Raw genomic sequence first — 17,617 nt, forward strand, 5'->3', positions numbered from 1 at the left:
TTTTTTAGCTTTTCTCTAAATGGTGATTTTCGAAAACTTTTAAAGGATAATCTCCCCTAATTACTTTCAGCAGTGCATTAATCACTGAATTTGAACGAAAGAATTTTTCGCGGGTAGGATTTCTGTAATCTGTGCAAAACAAATATTCAAACGAAATATAGAATTATCTCTCGGTAATAAACATCCTTTAGACACGATTGTAAAAAAATTTGTAGGTAAAAATCGTCGCGATTGCAGATCGGATAATTATACGGAATACGCCAAGTATCTCTTCCTTATATCGCGTGTAATAAGATAATAAAGTCATCATTACATAGTCATCCTCCCTAATAACGCCGCGAAATTAATCGACGGAAGAGATTTCCGCCGCGTTTCTTTATACACAAAACTTCTCTCCGTGCCCGTTATGCCCGTAATACTTTCCTCGAATCCTCGCGAGCCGCGTCAAGTCGACATCCGCGATATCCGACGAAGTGACTTTTCGGATGAAAAGGAGCGTATATGCGTGGTCGAATCAGCGCCGCGTGTCACCGTACCGTGTTTATTGCATCTGCCGCGAGAGGATTTCATTTTTATTATATCGCCGGCAATATCGGGAAAGACGCAACCGGATGCAACGTGGAGGACCCGGCATCAATTACGGCCGTCAAAGGAGACAATGGACAATTCTCTCTTGGCGGCGAGTGTGCACGGCGCCGGTAGGCAACAGGCGGCGCGTAAGTTTTTATTGTGGAACCTCCTTAAAGAAAGTCTTTCACCGTGTACGCGAAGGAGGAGTGTCGTTGTCGGCCGGAGGAGGAAGAGGAGGAGGATGAGGTGGTGGTAAGAGAATGACGAGGAGGGAGAAGGGCAAAGAGGAACGACGAAGGAGGAGGACCATGTTATACTACTTTGGTATACTTCGTCGTCGGTACCAGGCAGCGATGTTCCACTTACACGGCACACTTTGCAACTCGCCTCGCTTCAGGATCCTGAAGAGTGGGTCTGTCTATCCTACGATTCCGATCGTGCGTCGTTAGCTGTATATAACTCGCGTATATATATATATATATATATATATACCGCGCGCAACACGAAATGCCTGCTCCGACACGAAATTCGTGCGAGACCTGCGGACGTTAGCGAATACATTTCTTTCTCTCCTTCGACTCGTCTTCCAATAGGAAGTAGTTCTTATCTTTTAAGCATTTGAGAAATTAAGTCGTTGAAATATAATAAATGGCCCAAATACCAAACCTATGCTCAGGATATTATACTTAATGGAAAGAAATGTTATAGCTAGCGGTAATGTAAAAGATTATAGACGTTTCCGACATATTTCTAAGATTCCTTACAATTACAAAATAAGTATTGTTCTTTAGAAATACCGTAAATCTCCGTTTTTTATATCGACAAAATTTTTTTCCCGATTTCCCAATTGTATATAAAATTTGCGCTGATTTGTCAGCTTTGACTCCTGTTTCATAGAAAATTCATAGAACAATATATGTATATTTTTTTAAAATAAAGCGCATAAGTAAAGTTTAATATTATTCTTTTTCTGAACAAAGTGGAAATCGACGTATCGTCTTTTAATGTAACTTCCTTGCTTTACATCCTATTATGATATCAGTTTCGATAAATAAGTAAATGCTTCCGTTTGATGTAGGACGCGCGATCTCAATATAACGAGAGAATAGGCGTGTAATTAAATACACATTAGATAAAGATATACAATTAAAACAATATAAAAGTTATACTCTTCCTATAGGATACTATATAAATATATTTGATGCAAAAATATTACTTCAAATTAATATAAATATTAATATATCTTATGAAGGCAACTATTTTTCCAATAAAATTTTCTTCGAGTTTTTTGAACGATGTTTTATCTCGGTATTGTTTTTTAATTTTGATATAACATACATAATATAATACGATGTAGTATACACATATATATTATATATATATTTTAGGTAATAAATAAAAATAAATTTTAAATTATACAATAAATATTTTCTGCTTTCTCGATATATAGTTAAGAATTGTACGGCTCTACTAAACCCACGCCGTTTTATGTGTTACACGTGCGCATCTTGGCGATTACGCTCAAACTAGGACAAGATGAAAATCGACATACTTGCGATTATGTGCGCAAATTTGGCTGCATCCGCCGAGGCTCGCTGCGAGAAGGCCGCGATCGCGGGGATTTATCGTTTATCCACGCATAAATGCTCAATGGCCAATCTTTCGAAGGCTAATTCAAACAAAATACCATGTCATAATCGTGATGGAACGACAGAGATTTTCGGATTCCCGTTGAGAAATCGAAATGACGTCGAATCGCTCGTTTCAAGTTCGACACGCTTTCGAGAGTTTAAGGAAAGTCTTGCGACATAAGGTCGTATCTAAGTATATGTGAAAATTACAAAGCCAGAGCCGAAAGGTAATACCGACGTGTGAAATAATATCAGTATTGGTTCTCCATGCTTTTAGTAAGATGACATATACATTAAATGCAAATGCGACATGTTATATAATTATAGTAGTATATAATTACATTTTATAATATAATTATTATAATATAAATTATTATATAATTACATTTTATAATATAATACTTTTGATATTTTGTAATATATATAAAACGTCATGATTGTATTTATTTATGTAGGTATTATGTATTGTTTAATTTGTTCGAACTGCAGCTCTAATCATCCGACAATTTCTTATGGGTTAAACTGCACTACAATGTTACACCATGCCGATTCTTTCGGATGTAAATTTATGTCAGCTTCTTCTGTCTGCTGCCATCGCGTCGTGAACTAATTCCAGATACACGTAAAAAGATTTGCATGCATTTCTTAGCTATCCGAGCGGAACCGGAACACTTTTAACCCACGATTATCTCGTCAATTTTCCATCTCTAGGATGAGTTTCTAGTGATAAACGCCAAAGATAAATTTGTAATATAATCCACGTCATATAATAACGTATTATGTATGGAGTATGAATAATAAACACGTTTACACATCTTATTCCTTCTTCTTCTATCAAAGAAAAAAAGATCATTCAAAATCAAGGAAAAAAATCACAAGTGAAGCCCAGTTTCCGTTGGACGCTTAATAAGTATTTCAGTAAATCAAGCAGTTTGATAATGAAAATGCAATATGTTTGTAGAAGATGAATAAAAGATTGAGACCGTGCAAGGAACGTGTATCACGCAAACCGCGTCTTGTTAAAAGCGTGTTTTCGATTTGGGAGACTGCGAGGTCTCCTTCGTGTCTCTTCCCCTTTCGCTCATCTCTCATTACCATCGAATGTGCACGCACACTACGTCAGCACGCGGACGAGGAAGGAGGGGAGGAGCTGGAACGAGGTACGAAGAGAGAATTTCGCAAATGGACGAATAATTAAAGGCGATTCGGATCATGTGAGTGGTACAGTTCACACAGTTACATCTCTTCTCAATGGACGCCGTTGGTGGGTACGTGGTTGGCAGGTGAGCAGCGATGCACACACGTCTCTCGGTCCGGGTAGTGGGTTTCACGATTCTCCATTCCCGTGGTAAAGTTCCCATCGTCGACGTTGGCGTATCGCTCGCACTTTGGTCCTCACGAGGTGCGCAACTTCTCGCGAGATTGTGTCAAAAGATACGCGACGTAACATCATCCAGGAGCAAATAGACACGTCCTCCGGTCATCTAAGACTCGATTGACACAATTCGCTAATACGCTAATTTGTTACAGACTAAGAAAATGAATCCGGTGTTGGTCAAAGGAAATAATGATTTTTGCATAATATGAAACGCAGGTTGAGCTGGTAAGTATTATTAGAGCTTCATGCATTGAAAAAAAAGGTATTAAATTTTAATAAATTATTTGTTTGAACAGTGCTAACTAAATACTAAAGATATATTTATTTAATATAAGAATCATTAATTTGATTTAACTATATCATTTCTTTTTGTTCGGTAAATATTCATTTACTGTAAGTAAATGTTTAGTTGGCGTTATTCAAATAAATATTCATTCAGAATTTTTTTCTCAGTATGAAAAAAATTTTTTCGGTTTTATTAATACCTTATTTTTTAAGAAATATTAAAAAATATACTTAGAGTTTCGTTATTAATGGCTTTTTACTCTGTTTTACAACAGTACGATCACGCGCACGTGTTAGAATGGACATAAAGATAGAAAAAACGTACTATATACGCCGTAAGAAATGGTTAAGAAAAACATCTATTAACTCTGTCGACTAATAATAATGTGAATTATTAATCGTGCAGTAATTTAATACGTTACGTCGGACGTCGTTGGTTGATAATTTTTATGGTCGACGGTATTAAATCATCCCGAAATAAATGGCACGCTTCGATTGATGATACCAAGGTTTTTTTTTTCTGCAAAATCGCGAACGATCTTGACAACGGCAAAAGGAAAAGAGTAAGAGAGAAAAGAGAAGAGCTGTACAAATGAAAAAGAGAAGTACAGTTAAGAATTCGTCGCACGTGGAACTGCTATATCTAGCTAGCTGTTCTTGCTTTTATCTGATGCTCTATTTAAATAGGAATTCCTAATTACCATTGTGCGCTCGCTTCCAATGTTTCTTATGAGTCGGTAAGTGCATCAATGAACGAAGTGTGTCGTCTTGGTGTCAATTAGTATTGATGTGCAATGGTATCAAATTTACGATTCGAGAATTGGTATCGATGTGACATTGCAAACTTTTCATTGACAATTAATTAAATGCAAATTTCCATTTATTTGTTACTTCTCCAATTTTTTATGAATCCAAGGGCAACGTTAAACTGCAAGAATCGAAGACGTAAGAAAAGAAGACGCTTATGCCCGTTTTTATCAATGTAAATCAAATTTAATCTTGGATTAATTTATTTTTAATTTTCTAATTATTAGAATTAGAAAAAGATAAAGAACCGAGTGTCGTCGTACTGTTATAAAACAGAGTAAAAATTTTAATATTTTAATAACAGAGCTCTAAATGTGTCTTTTATACTCTCTAAATCTCTGAATCAGTGGATAGTCACTAATTACCCAATGGCACACTTGACACAGTTAATCAGTAAAGTTTAATTAAAAAAGGAAGACTGTTCGAGCATTATATAACTAAAATACTGACATTTGCATGTTATGTTCGCATTTCAATCTTCCAATTCCATATTTATCGAATTTATGCACTAAAACAAGGTTGGTTAGATCATATAATAAAGATCAGCTAAGTTAAGGATCCCACATTTCATTCACTGATTAGTGGCATACTTGGCACTGATCAGTGAATATCCACTGATTCAGATTTAGAGAGTATCTTAATAAAAAGATGAGGTATGAATAAAAAAATAATTAAATCGAAATTAAAATTAAACTATATTGGTAGAAACGAGCATTAGTGGGTTCTTAAAAATTTCGATCAAGAATTACGTTAATCCGTTCACTTTTTTAACGCACAAAAAATAAACGATCAACATGCTTTCGTGCGACAGAGCTGAGGACGATGCTGCCGCGCACAGTACGACGATTGCCTTCGCACAGTATGACGATTTCATGATTTATGAGAGTTATTACGATTCGAAATGATTTATGGCGCTACTCGTGATAGCGCGCGGTTTCCTGCGTAATGATAAAAACAACGATTCGTCATTACCTATTACTGGGAAATGTGATTAGAGAATTACGCCTTTGATATGTAAACGCCTAATAAGTATCCACCGTTCGAACCGTCTTTCCTTTTCTCTAATGACTCTCGCTGGATTATTTGTCACTGATTCTATCTCTCGGGTATCAAAAAACGAATAAAATATCTCAGAACGGTTGTGACAGATGAGTATCGCGTCGTCGGCAATTAATAGAAAGCTGTTTCGGTGACGTTCTTGTTTCGCTTCCGCTTAGCTATGATAATTGATTCAACGTGCCCACACGTCGCGCATGATTTTCGTCTTCGAGACGGAAATAATTTTTGACAGAATCCTATAAGATTTCACTCGTGCGTGACCGTGGCGGTCGCCGTGATGCCAAGAGAAATCGAACTTGATCGTTAAGCGAGTCGCGAATCGCGAGCTCGGCCCATTAGCCGCGTTCGAGTCTCCTCCGGCCCCATCGAGGCCCCGAAGACGAGTGCGAAGAAACTCATCATTAATAATGATCGTTGTGACAATCCCTCGTTCCCAAATTCAAGCATTTTGCAGTATACAAACTGCATATGCAACACAATTCACATCCGGTTGACGATATTGATCTCTTAAAAGCCACAAATTATACATAAAGTGATTTTGCTTTAAGTATCTTTAAAAATTTACTCTCTAAATCTGAATCAGTGGATAGTCACGAATTATCCAGTAGCATACTTGGCACTGATAATCAGTGAAGTTCAATTAAAAAAGGAAGAATGTTCGAGCATTATATAACTAAAATACTGATATTTGCATGTTAATCAATCTTCCAATTCCACACAGAGAGAAAAATGTTTGGTATTTGTAACTATAATTATATATTACTATAATTATGATTATTACTGCTATAATAATAATAATAACAGTAACTATATATATAGTTCCAGCAACAAATGTATATAATTGGCAACCTAAAATGACTATAATTATAGTTGTTATAACCATAATATAGTTGAAATTACCATAAAAATGATTCAAGTGATTATAATTTTATAGTTATATTTTGATAAATATGGTTGTCCCAAAATATAACTATAAAGTTATAGTCACTTGAATCATTTTTATGGTAATTTCAACTATTTTATGGTTATAACAACTATAATTATAGTCATTTTAGGTTGCCAATTATATACATTTGTTACTGGAACTATATATATATAGTTACTGTTATTATTATTATAGCAGTAATAATCATAATTATAGTAATATATAATTATAGTTACAAATACCAAACATTTTTCTCTCTGTTCATATTTATTGAATTTATGCACTAAAACAAGATTGATTAGATCACATAATAAAGATCAGCTAGGTTAGAGATCTCATATTTCATTCACTGATTACCAGTGGCATACTTGGCACTGATATCAATGATTATCCACTGATTCAGATTTAGAGAGTAGTTAGATACAGATCTAAAAATGATTTTATTAAATCATCAAAATAATTATGTAGGATGTAGGACATTAAGGTTGGTTGTTAGACCGTCAAAACTTATTGCTGGTCATATTTGAAGGTCCTATATAATTGTTTGTATGGTCCAACAAAATTATTTTTGAATCTGAATCTAGCCAATTTTTGGATACTTCAGCAAAATTATCTCTCGTCAAATTCTCTTCGTTCCTATATGTGCGTATTAATTATAATACGTTGGTACTCAAAATATTTTTTTGCAAACACAAGTATTAATTTAATGTCACTAATATCACGTTCTCATGTTAAATTAAATCCCTCATAAATCTAAAGACGAAAAACTGATTTACCCCGTTCGCAATTTTCGCAAAGAAATACAAGCGCGTATGTCGTAAATTACATTAACACAAAATTTAGATGAAACTTGAAGGAAAGTGCAAAAAAGAAATTTCCAAAAGCTCTCTTTCCAGACACATCATTTCTCTCTTCATCTTACTCGCGCGCGTAGTTTCCGAAGGAAATTAATAACCGAATAACAGAACGAGCGATGCCCGGCGTTATCGTGCGAAAATAGGAAATAAAAATAAACGGAATGTAGAATCGCATTATATAACGTCCGAGACCCTGTTTGCCGAACGGCGAGCGTAGCGTTACGTTACGGCGGAATTTCGCGGAGAGAATTTCCGCGTCTGTCGAGGGGAAGAGGAAGCCCGCCCGTAAATCTCCTTCTATCTCCTTTTCTCTCCGGATCGGATCTACGCAGATCTACGATCGATCGTCGTTTCGGGCTTCGATCCGCGCGGAGGAAAGGTACACCGGCAGCTCTCGGTAGAAAGCCTTCGCTCGACGTTGGTGTGCTAGCGCAAGTTGCCGCGACTCGTTTATGCCGCGTGCGTATACACGCGCGTGTGCGTGTGTGTGTGTCACGCGTGTGTATATCGGCTCGTCTTTGCTAGCATAAGTTAAGCGCACGCCGTGGCTCTCCCGGGCTCCCCCCGTGCTGGTGGGACCTTGTTTCATGACCCACATAAAGCAAGGCCGTTAACACTACTCACGACTCCGTATTCACACACGTACGAGGAGCCGCGTGCGAGGTGCGCTCCGCGCTCTATGGAGAAGGCTCACGTGTACCCCCCTACCCAGATAACGCGGCACCCATGCGGACCCCCGTGCGAGATGGCCCCGAATTCGTACCACCTGGTAGGATCGCGGCTTGTATACTTGGCGCGGGAGATAAGGGACTCGGGGATATGCCTCGTGCGATGCCTCGTTCAGCTGGTGTGTCACTTTTAAAGCCGAGGCGATTAAATCGAGAGCTCTCTGACCCGGTCGTTCTTCTTGACCCATTAAGACCGTAATTAAAATATACGGGATTTCAATTAAGTCGCAATTGTATTTCGTTTCTGTTTCCCCACGAAATTCGTAGCAGAATTATGAACGGCTGACTCTCTCTTTTCTGTATCTTTAAAAGATCGCGCTCGATTTTTGGAACATGAAATTTAAGCGAGGATAAGTTACGATGAGAAAAAAAAAAGTACGTGTCACCTGACACTCATCTTCTACTCCGAATTTAATGAATATTTTTGAGATATAATTATCTCTATGAGAAAATTTGTTATATGTTGGAAATCGGATATTAGAAAAAAAATATTATTTGCTATCAAAGAATTATATTACATTAAGAAAAATATTTTGGTACATATATTATTTTGTTGATATGTGACTAATAAAAACCTTCTTACTTTTTTATTTAAAAATTGCGTATTGTTCTAACGAAATTTGTTGTTCTAAGTAAAATTTGGTTAAAATAATACAATTTTTTAATGAAAAAGTAAGGAGTTAAAAGTAAGTTTTTGGTAGTCACACATCAACAAAATAATGTACGTTTTTTTCAAAGTAATTATAAATTTTTCATCCTAAAAAGAGCATTGATCGTTAATTAGTTTTTCGGAAAGATATAAGAAAAATATCATATACAATATATATTAAGATTATATAGACGTGGATTCCATATAATCTTAAAATAAAATAACATACTTTGGAGTAACAAAATGGACAATCGAAATGGTATAATTGATGAAAATTTGACCGAGTTAAATTTTGACTTCGATGTATCGCTTGCAAAAATTTCTCCACTTTACAAGATTTAACGTAGAAGCGAAGAAACTTTTTTCTTATGGGCACATATTTATACAAATCATCTGGATTACTTTTTTATTTCAAGTTTAAATTAGACTTGCTACATATCTTTTCAAAAGCGATGCAAAGCGAATTAAACAAGAATAAATTGCGCCCTTCTTCCCTATAAAAAAGATGATAAAAATAAAAGAATGAAAAAGGATTGGAAAACGCGAGTTTTTGCACTTCTTCCATTTCCCCTCTGTTTTTATCATCATTAGTGCTTCATTACGATCTGATTTGCATCGTTCGTCGCGTAATGCTACCAGGGTATTGGATGCGCGAATAATCTTCGCGAAGGCATGTTTTTATGGTCCAGCTTGACGAGACGATCCCACTCATCCCACTGGTGGAGGCTGGAGGCTCAACATGAAGAAGTTGCGGGGATTCCTTCCCTCCTCCCTCTCGCACTTTTGCCTTCCTCATCTTACACTCACCATGGCGTGCGATGCGTACGTACATACATATGTCGCGCTTAGTAGGTCACACCGATGCATACTAGTGTTAGCGAGAGAATATCGTGGCAGCGCGTACCAGCGCGCGCGCGAGGCGTTATCGTACTCCTGGCTGTGGGTCCGGCCACCTTGGTAGTACCTTGATCTTGATCTTGACTCTGGACAAGGACCGCTTCGCAGACAGATGCCGCCGGGAGAACGCGGACGGTCATGTTTTCGCGTAAATTTTCGCCGCCATGAAGAATACGCGGCCGCGGCTCAAGAAACCGTGCACGAATTTATCCTTTTTTTTTCCTCTTTTTTTTTAAATACAGCTTCTGTATCCGGGTTTAATTAAAAGGCGCGCCTAATTTGTGTTGAAAGAATCTTAAAAGAGAGCGAAAGGAAAGTTGAAAGATTTTATGATTTGACTAAATGGGTTGCGTTAAATAATAAATAATGACGAAAAAGCTGCAAAGATAGCTGGCAATTTTTTTTAACGATAAATAAGGAGATTTAATTATTATTTTTTATAAAGATATGTGAGCATAAAATAATATTTATAACCGTGCGAGTCGAATTAAAATTATTAATATAATAACAAGTTCTAATTTTTTGTTCTAATTTATTTCTGTTCTCTGATGTCTTTCTTATTAAATATGTTATTTTCTTCAATTTTATTAATGTAAATAATCAAATTCTATGACATCGTGTATATTGGTTTTACTACGAAATTCTATAATAAATTATTGGTTATAAAAAACATGTAATTAACTAAGTAATTAATTAAATAATAAATAAATAATACATGTGTATAGCTTATCTTAATTGATTTATACATTTTATGAATCTGAAAACATCAATGATCTAATTTAGTCCTCGGATTTTTCTGATCATTTTTTAATTATTTTCTCGTGTAGAAATAACTGTGTAAATATAACTGCCGCCATCTCTTGCAATCGAATCATACCAGAAAATTTATGTATATGAAGAGAAGAACTAAGTAACACATGGAAAAAGTTCTATCATCATTATCTTTCATACACATATACGAACATCGCTTATTATTTCATCTCAATCGTGAATTCCGCAGGAAATCTAAAGCTACTTTTTTATGGCGAAAATTTAATCAGGTCACATTATCATTATTCAATTTTTCTATTTACACTAAACATCTTGCTTATTTAATATCGTATGGAATATTCTAAAATTCATCTATATAAGTAAATCATTCTCTAATATATACATGAGAAAAATTTTACATTTTTAATTCTGTAACTTAATGCATGAAAGAGAAATGAAAATTTTTCTCTAATTACAAAGCTTCAGCCTAAATAAATACAAAAAATAAATGTACACGAAGTGTACATGAAACATTAAATAATTGATATTTTTATATTCATATATATTACATGTATATTTATTTTTTATAGAAATAAAAATGTGTTTATATATACATATATGTTTAAAAATAGATATAAAATGTATATTTTTTACAAATATATATATATATATTTTATAAATATACATATTAAAACATTTTTTATTCTGAAAAATAACATAAATGATGAAAAATCGATCAGGATCATCGACCGAACGTTTCAAATTGTCTGACTTTAATATTGCTTATAAGATGACCTTAAAAAATCACGATTTACGTTTTCTGTCATCGGCGCAAGCTATCCGTAATTATTGGTTGACTCGTCCTGATCACGAACTGTCTCAAATGCAATTTTATACACGAGAGACAATTCCGAGGTTCATGGATCAGGAAGCGGGAAGATACAGAAAACTCCGATCTTTCGAGCTTTCCTTTATTTTATTGGTACCACCTCTCTCTTTCATACACAACGATCGTCGCGATACAGACTTCGGCCGCAATTTGGCACAAAAATGCATCTCGGGTTTCGCATCGGCGGCGAAATCCTCGATGGGTATGATCGATTTGGAATATTTATTTTGTTGCCTAATCGATGACGTGAGCTATATTGTACCGATAATGTGTACTATTACTGAAGCGTCGTTACCGATAACGTATACTATTATCGGCTTGCGAAGGAATGTTTGATTTCTGTTATAACATATAGGCCGAAAATAACATATGTACATATTATTGTCGCGCGAAGTACATTTAGCTACGCTAAATTGTTTTTTCTCATGATAATCAATCGGAAAAAAAGGAAAGAAAACATTTATTTCTGATTTAACAAATTATCGCGGGTCTTGATAATAGAGCATGGATGAATGATGGATACGTCGCGTTTACATTTAGATAAACTTGTTGCATTAAAGCGATGAATCTGGACTAATAATTGGACAAACATATTATTGAATGTACTGAATAGCGATGGATTCGCATATTAGAATCTTCGATCTTAGGATAATTTGGAAATGTTGGAATATTGTATAGTGTTGGAATATTGTATAGTGTTGGATAAAAGAACGCAATAAAAACCACAATCATATTCTACAATGTCTATTCATTTGCGTTCTTACTCGTAATAACAATATTACGAGTAACAATGTATCGTCGATTTCCACTTCGCAAAAAATTATATTTACAAGTGTGATCACTTAATCACTTACTTAATTAAACCGCTTCCGATTTACGATATCTCCTATTTCACAAAAATCCAAACTTAACTTTGTTACTAGTAATTTGTTTATCGAACAATATTAACATTAATCAACAAGATACGGTGCAGTGTCGATACTTTATGATCCAATAAATGTCCCTTTAATCTTCAAAATAGACGATTTCCATATTCAAATATTGAATATGTAAGTCTAATATCTGAACATACGGAAGTCTAATATCAATAACATGAAAAATCATATTGCTAAATTAGCCACTTTATTTTTAGTTAAGATTATATTTCTACGAGTTGATTTTATTCCAATTCTACCGATTGCAAGTATTGTTTGATAAAGCCTATTCCATAGGCTTTCAAATAGGGTATTTTTAATTTCCGACTACATCTATGCGATACGTAGTAGATACGAATATCAAAGATAGCTTCAAGATTTTTGCATCTGCCTTGTACATATATGTATATATAATACATATTATGTATATATAATATGTGAGTATATTTTTCTTGTCAACCCCTATAGTTGTAACGTGAAGAACTAGACAGCTTTGTGCGAAACAATAGTGCGTTCTACTTATAGTTTATCTGGAAATTAATTAGTGGAAATTATTATTGTGATCACATTAAGTTCATTTTGTGTATCAAATTTAATTTAGCTGAGCGGCTTCTTAACTGGTATTAATATATTGTCTGTTTTAATATATTTTTCTGCGAGGTCGCGATTCTCAGGCATAAGAAACTAGCCAACTAGAGAGGCACAAGAAATCAACTACGTCTCTTAGAATATTGTGCTTAAATCAAATTTCGACACTGAGTGTATTTGTTCAACTCGATGATAGTATTTTGATATGCATTTAAAGATTCAAGTGGGATTTTTCAAAGTCTAGCAGTCATTTGAACAATATCTTAATTGTTGCTTCGATATTATTCAAACAGATATTTTTAATGTGCCTTTGACATAAAACTTAAATGCATTTGTTATCGAATCCGTCTATTTTCTATTATGAACATTACGAAAAAGGAAAACGATTTCATCATAAATACATATTTGCAATAGTCCTATTTTTGTTTGCCAAAAAACGAAACAATTGATACAATTTAATAAATCTATTAGGCACATTTTAGCTCGAATATTAATTTTGCGTTCTTGTTTGTAGACTTGGTGTTTTTATGAAACATAATTATGTTTTTGATGATTCGTGATGACTTAATGATAGATAAATATTTATTCAATGATTAATTTCCGTTCAATTTGTAATAAAAAATCGGAAAAATATTCAATTTAAAAGGGACGTTTTAAACCATGACACCGCGTTGTGCCAACAATTGTTTCCTTTGGTGAAGACTTGGCGAATCCACGGTAATTTCATCATTCTTCACGCTATCAAATGACTTGGAGGTTTTGAAATTATTTAGTACTTTCAAGCAATTGTTGCTTGTCATTTCGAAAGATTTGGAATTTCTTAGTGACGCACTAGCTAACTTTCTGATAGTATCTGAGATAGGAGACTTAAAATCTAATCCCTTTCTCTTTCCTTGACTCTTTGATTATCGTTGACCACCATTAAGGGATCTTTCTTCTCCGTTTTTCTTCCCTCTTGCTTATCTAACTTAGAATCCTCGTGTTTCGTCCTCTGATTCTCACTTTCGTCGGTTCTACATGTCGACTCCAATTTGTCCTCTCTTTTATTCGTAAATGACTCTAATCGCAGATGCTCGCTCTCTTCCTCTTCTTTCTTGTCATCTTGACCTAGTAAAGACTTTGGTGGTGCTTCCACGTAACCGCTTTCATCGCTGTCGGCCTCCTCGTCGAGAGAATCCAGAGTTAGGAACGAAGTTTCCTCATTTTGCAAAAAATCGTGACCTATTCTACCAGGATATTTCTCGTTCGCTCGCCTTTCCCTTTTTTGCGGATCCTCAATCCTGTTCATCACCTCTCCCCTCGGCCGATAATCCACCACGTCGTCGAGATCCTCGACATCCTCGAAATCGAACATGTTCGAAGCAGTGTCTTCTATTTCTTCTTCTTCTTCCTCCATCGATTCTTCTTCTTCGCTCAAGGGAAACCTCTTCATAGGATCCATAGGATTGAAACGGGGACTACCGGCACACGTCATAAAATGTGGCGAACCTTCTGAATTCCTTCGTGGTCCTGATCTCCTGCCGACTCCGTCTTCCGAGAAGATAACCCTTTTGATCGACCCTCGCTGATCATTTGGATCTAGAAAATGTATTTTAAAGGTAAACAACTTATCAAGAAGTGACATTATAACGTTATAAATCCGTGTACACTAACTGGTATGACTTGTCAAGCAACTGCCCTTTCAATATAGTTTATGCAAATATCGTATATACTCCTCTAAAAAACTTTACGAAGATAGAGATATATTTCGAATAAAAAAATTAAATATCTCAAAAGATAATATTAATTAAAACATTATTAAAAATAGGCACGATAAAAAATCAGTTATACATATACATTTATTAAATCTATTGATGACGTTAAGAAAACGCAACTCGCTGTTTATAACGACAAACGGAATTTAAAAAAACTCGCGCTAAAATTAGAATAAATTACACATGCAGTTTATCCATTTCAATTATATAAGATGATACAAAGATAGGCTTTATGTTACAATCTTATCACTTTATGTAACTATCTTTGCATAACGAAAAAATTTAGAAAAAATTTACAGATATTATCGTTTACGGCACTAAAAAACAGTAATAGTTATACATTCAAAAGGACGTATTTAAAAAAGTTTATCGAGACTTTGCTTCAAGTTTCAAATTATTTCAATCGTGACAGGCAATTGTGATAAGCGAACAATTATACTAACTCTGAGCAAGATGTTCCTCCGGGCCAGTGGCTCTTTCCTCGCTGGTCGCCGTGCTGGCAGTTTCACATCCACTGGAGATGCTACCGTTTTCATCGGATTCGCGATTAAGAGCTTCCAGTAATCTGGCTATCCTCCAGCTGTCCTGGTCTTCCCAGCTACGTGCTACGTTCTCCAAGGAACGCAATTCCTCCAGCAGCCTCTCCTGCTCTATCTCTTCAGCTACCGTGTCCTCTTCGATCGCTGATAACTTAGGCGCGCTCTTTGACCTCTCCAAGGGTGGCCGATAGTTCTGGCCACCGGTGCTCAGAAGAAGTTTCCTACGCGGCAACGACGGATTGTCGTATAATGCGTTTGCTAGAGACAATCTGTAACGATTTATGTAAACTATGTAAATTAATTCAAATTATACCAATCTACAAATGATATCATATTTTTACAAATTTCGTAATAAAAATTGATCCTCTCTTTCCAACGACTTAATACATTTATGTCCATTTCTACCATTATAGATTAACTTTAATACCCGTTTAATTTACTTTTTATCTTTTTGACTTTTAAGAATTAGAAAAAAGTAAAAAGTAAATTAAATCAAGATTAAAATTAATCTATATTAACGGAAATACATTATAATAAGAAAAAGATTTTTAATATAATTTTCCCTGTAAAATTTTACAATTTGCTTACTTCTTGCTAATTTGAAGAATATATTTAAAAAATCGTAAAATTTCAATTTACAAAATAATTACAAATATTTATTAATTAAAAATAAATTAAAATTCTAACTGATTAAATAATAAAAATTGTCCAACTCATTAACTTTCTCTATTTGCGTTTCCTGACAAAAAGATGAATTTCTGAATAATGCGATAAAGAAAGTAGCGAATTAGACGTATTAGCACGATTCTGACTAGAGTGCTCGAATACAGGTGCTTTCTATTTGGTGACACAAGCAGCATTCTATCTTTCTTAACATTCAGACATAAGTAATAAGGATAAAACGATACTTGTGTCGACTTGTGTCACCAAATGGAAAGTAGAATCCTGTAACGTTTGACCTGCGACTTGGAAACACTGACCCGAATGTACATGTCGAGTGGCGATCGTTTCCCGTCCTGGATCGTGACTCGATCGCGCACATAACCATCTACAATTGTGACCAGAATCGTGACTTCCATTGCAAGCACGAGCATGCGTAACTTCGCGTGCCTCTCAAAGAACGAAGATGAGAGAAATTTCTCTTTTTCCCTGATTAAAACGGGAAGAGGCAAACACCTGCGCCATGTAACGACGATATAACCCATGAAGGACGATAAAAATGCGAAGAATGCGCGATTGGAATGCGCGAATGCAATGTCGGTTGCTGCCCGACATTGAAATGAGCCTAACGGAAACTCGTAGAATTCTACGATTGAGAAATTGTGCCGCGAACGATTAATCGTAGCCGGTTCAACTTTAACGAGCTACTAAGAACTAAGCAAATCATATCATAAAAATATGCATTTAGATAATTAAGCAATTAAAATCGATAAGACAAAAAGAGATTCAAATATTTTCTAGCATATTGGATAAACACCGTAATGCAAATGTATTATGTGTGTCCTATTAATTCTCTTCTAATGCAATTCTAATACTCAACAAGATATCTCACTAATCCCACCGTAATACTTCCTAAATCCCCCCCATTAACTGTTTACCAATGTTAGATAATGCCCGTTAATAATTTCCGCTAATATTACGATCCCGTAAATTTCGTGACTTCCGTTTGCGTTTATTTGTCGTTACCGGGAAATAAGAAATTTTAAGATTTGCATTCTTAATTTGTTTCTAAATTTCTCCAGTATTAACTCTTTATAGCAAATCAATAAGAGCGCTATTGAAATAACACCGCTTTCCATAACTCGCTTAGGTCTCAGTTTACTTTTATGGCATGATACCGCTGCTCTCACCTGGCGTTTTGCCTGGAGACCTTGTCCCGGCGGAATTCCATGAGCGCCTGTTGCAGCCTGGCATTCAAGATCGAGGCGAGTCTTCTTGCGGTAGACTCCTTGCTGCACAGGGCTGCGTGACACCTTAATTCGGGCCTCAGTCTACGGCCTTCATGTCGGTATACCCAAACAAAGAGGCGTGGATGAGTGGCTGGCGCTGTGCAATAAGTCACACGGTGAGCCCAATACTCGGTGAGGCCGTGGTCTTTAGTGGTCGCGGTCAGACCACCGTTGGTCACCGTCAACCTCATGGAAACGTCGGGTCTATTGCTGCTTACGTAGTTCCGCCACAGGGTCGACACGGGCTTCTCGACGCAGCCTTCACCTGTCGAAACCGTGAAAAATCAGTTTGAATTACTTTCAGAATTATTAAAGCTGGAACTATTGTCGGAATACGCTCCTTGAAGTTTTACATTGTTGCCGATCCTTTGTGGAACAGTCTGTAATTTCAGAAGGAGCTTCAGAGAACCGTTCAAAAGTAATGTTATACCATGCCGATGTCTCCGCG

General features: G+C 35.7%; 1 protein-coding gene across 1 annotated transcript in view; it reads right to left on the reverse strand.

The window, feature by feature from the left end:
• Positions 1-12,992: 12,992 nt before the first annotated feature.
• The window catches only part of LOC108722609 (uncharacterized), a 43,486-nt gene continuing 38,861 nt past the window's right edge, over positions 12,993-17,617 (reverse strand). The window contains 4 exon segments of the mRNA XM_018447797.1: positions 12,993-13,804; positions 13,807-14,505; positions 15,125-15,489; positions 17,071-17,434. Coding sequence (XP_018303299.1) covers positions 13,581-13,804; positions 13,807-14,505; positions 15,125-15,489; positions 17,071-17,434 — 1,652 coding nt within the window. The 3' untranslated portion in view covers positions 12,993-13,580.

Source organism: Mycetomoellerius zeteki, unplaced genomic scaffold (assembly GCF_001594055.1).
Source record: "Mycetomoellerius zeteki isolate Tzet28-1 unplaced genomic scaffold, Tzet1.0 scaffold211, whole genome shotgun sequence".
Taxonomy (NCBI): Eukaryota; Metazoa; Arthropoda; class Insecta; order Hymenoptera; family Formicidae; genus Mycetomoellerius; species Mycetomoellerius zeteki.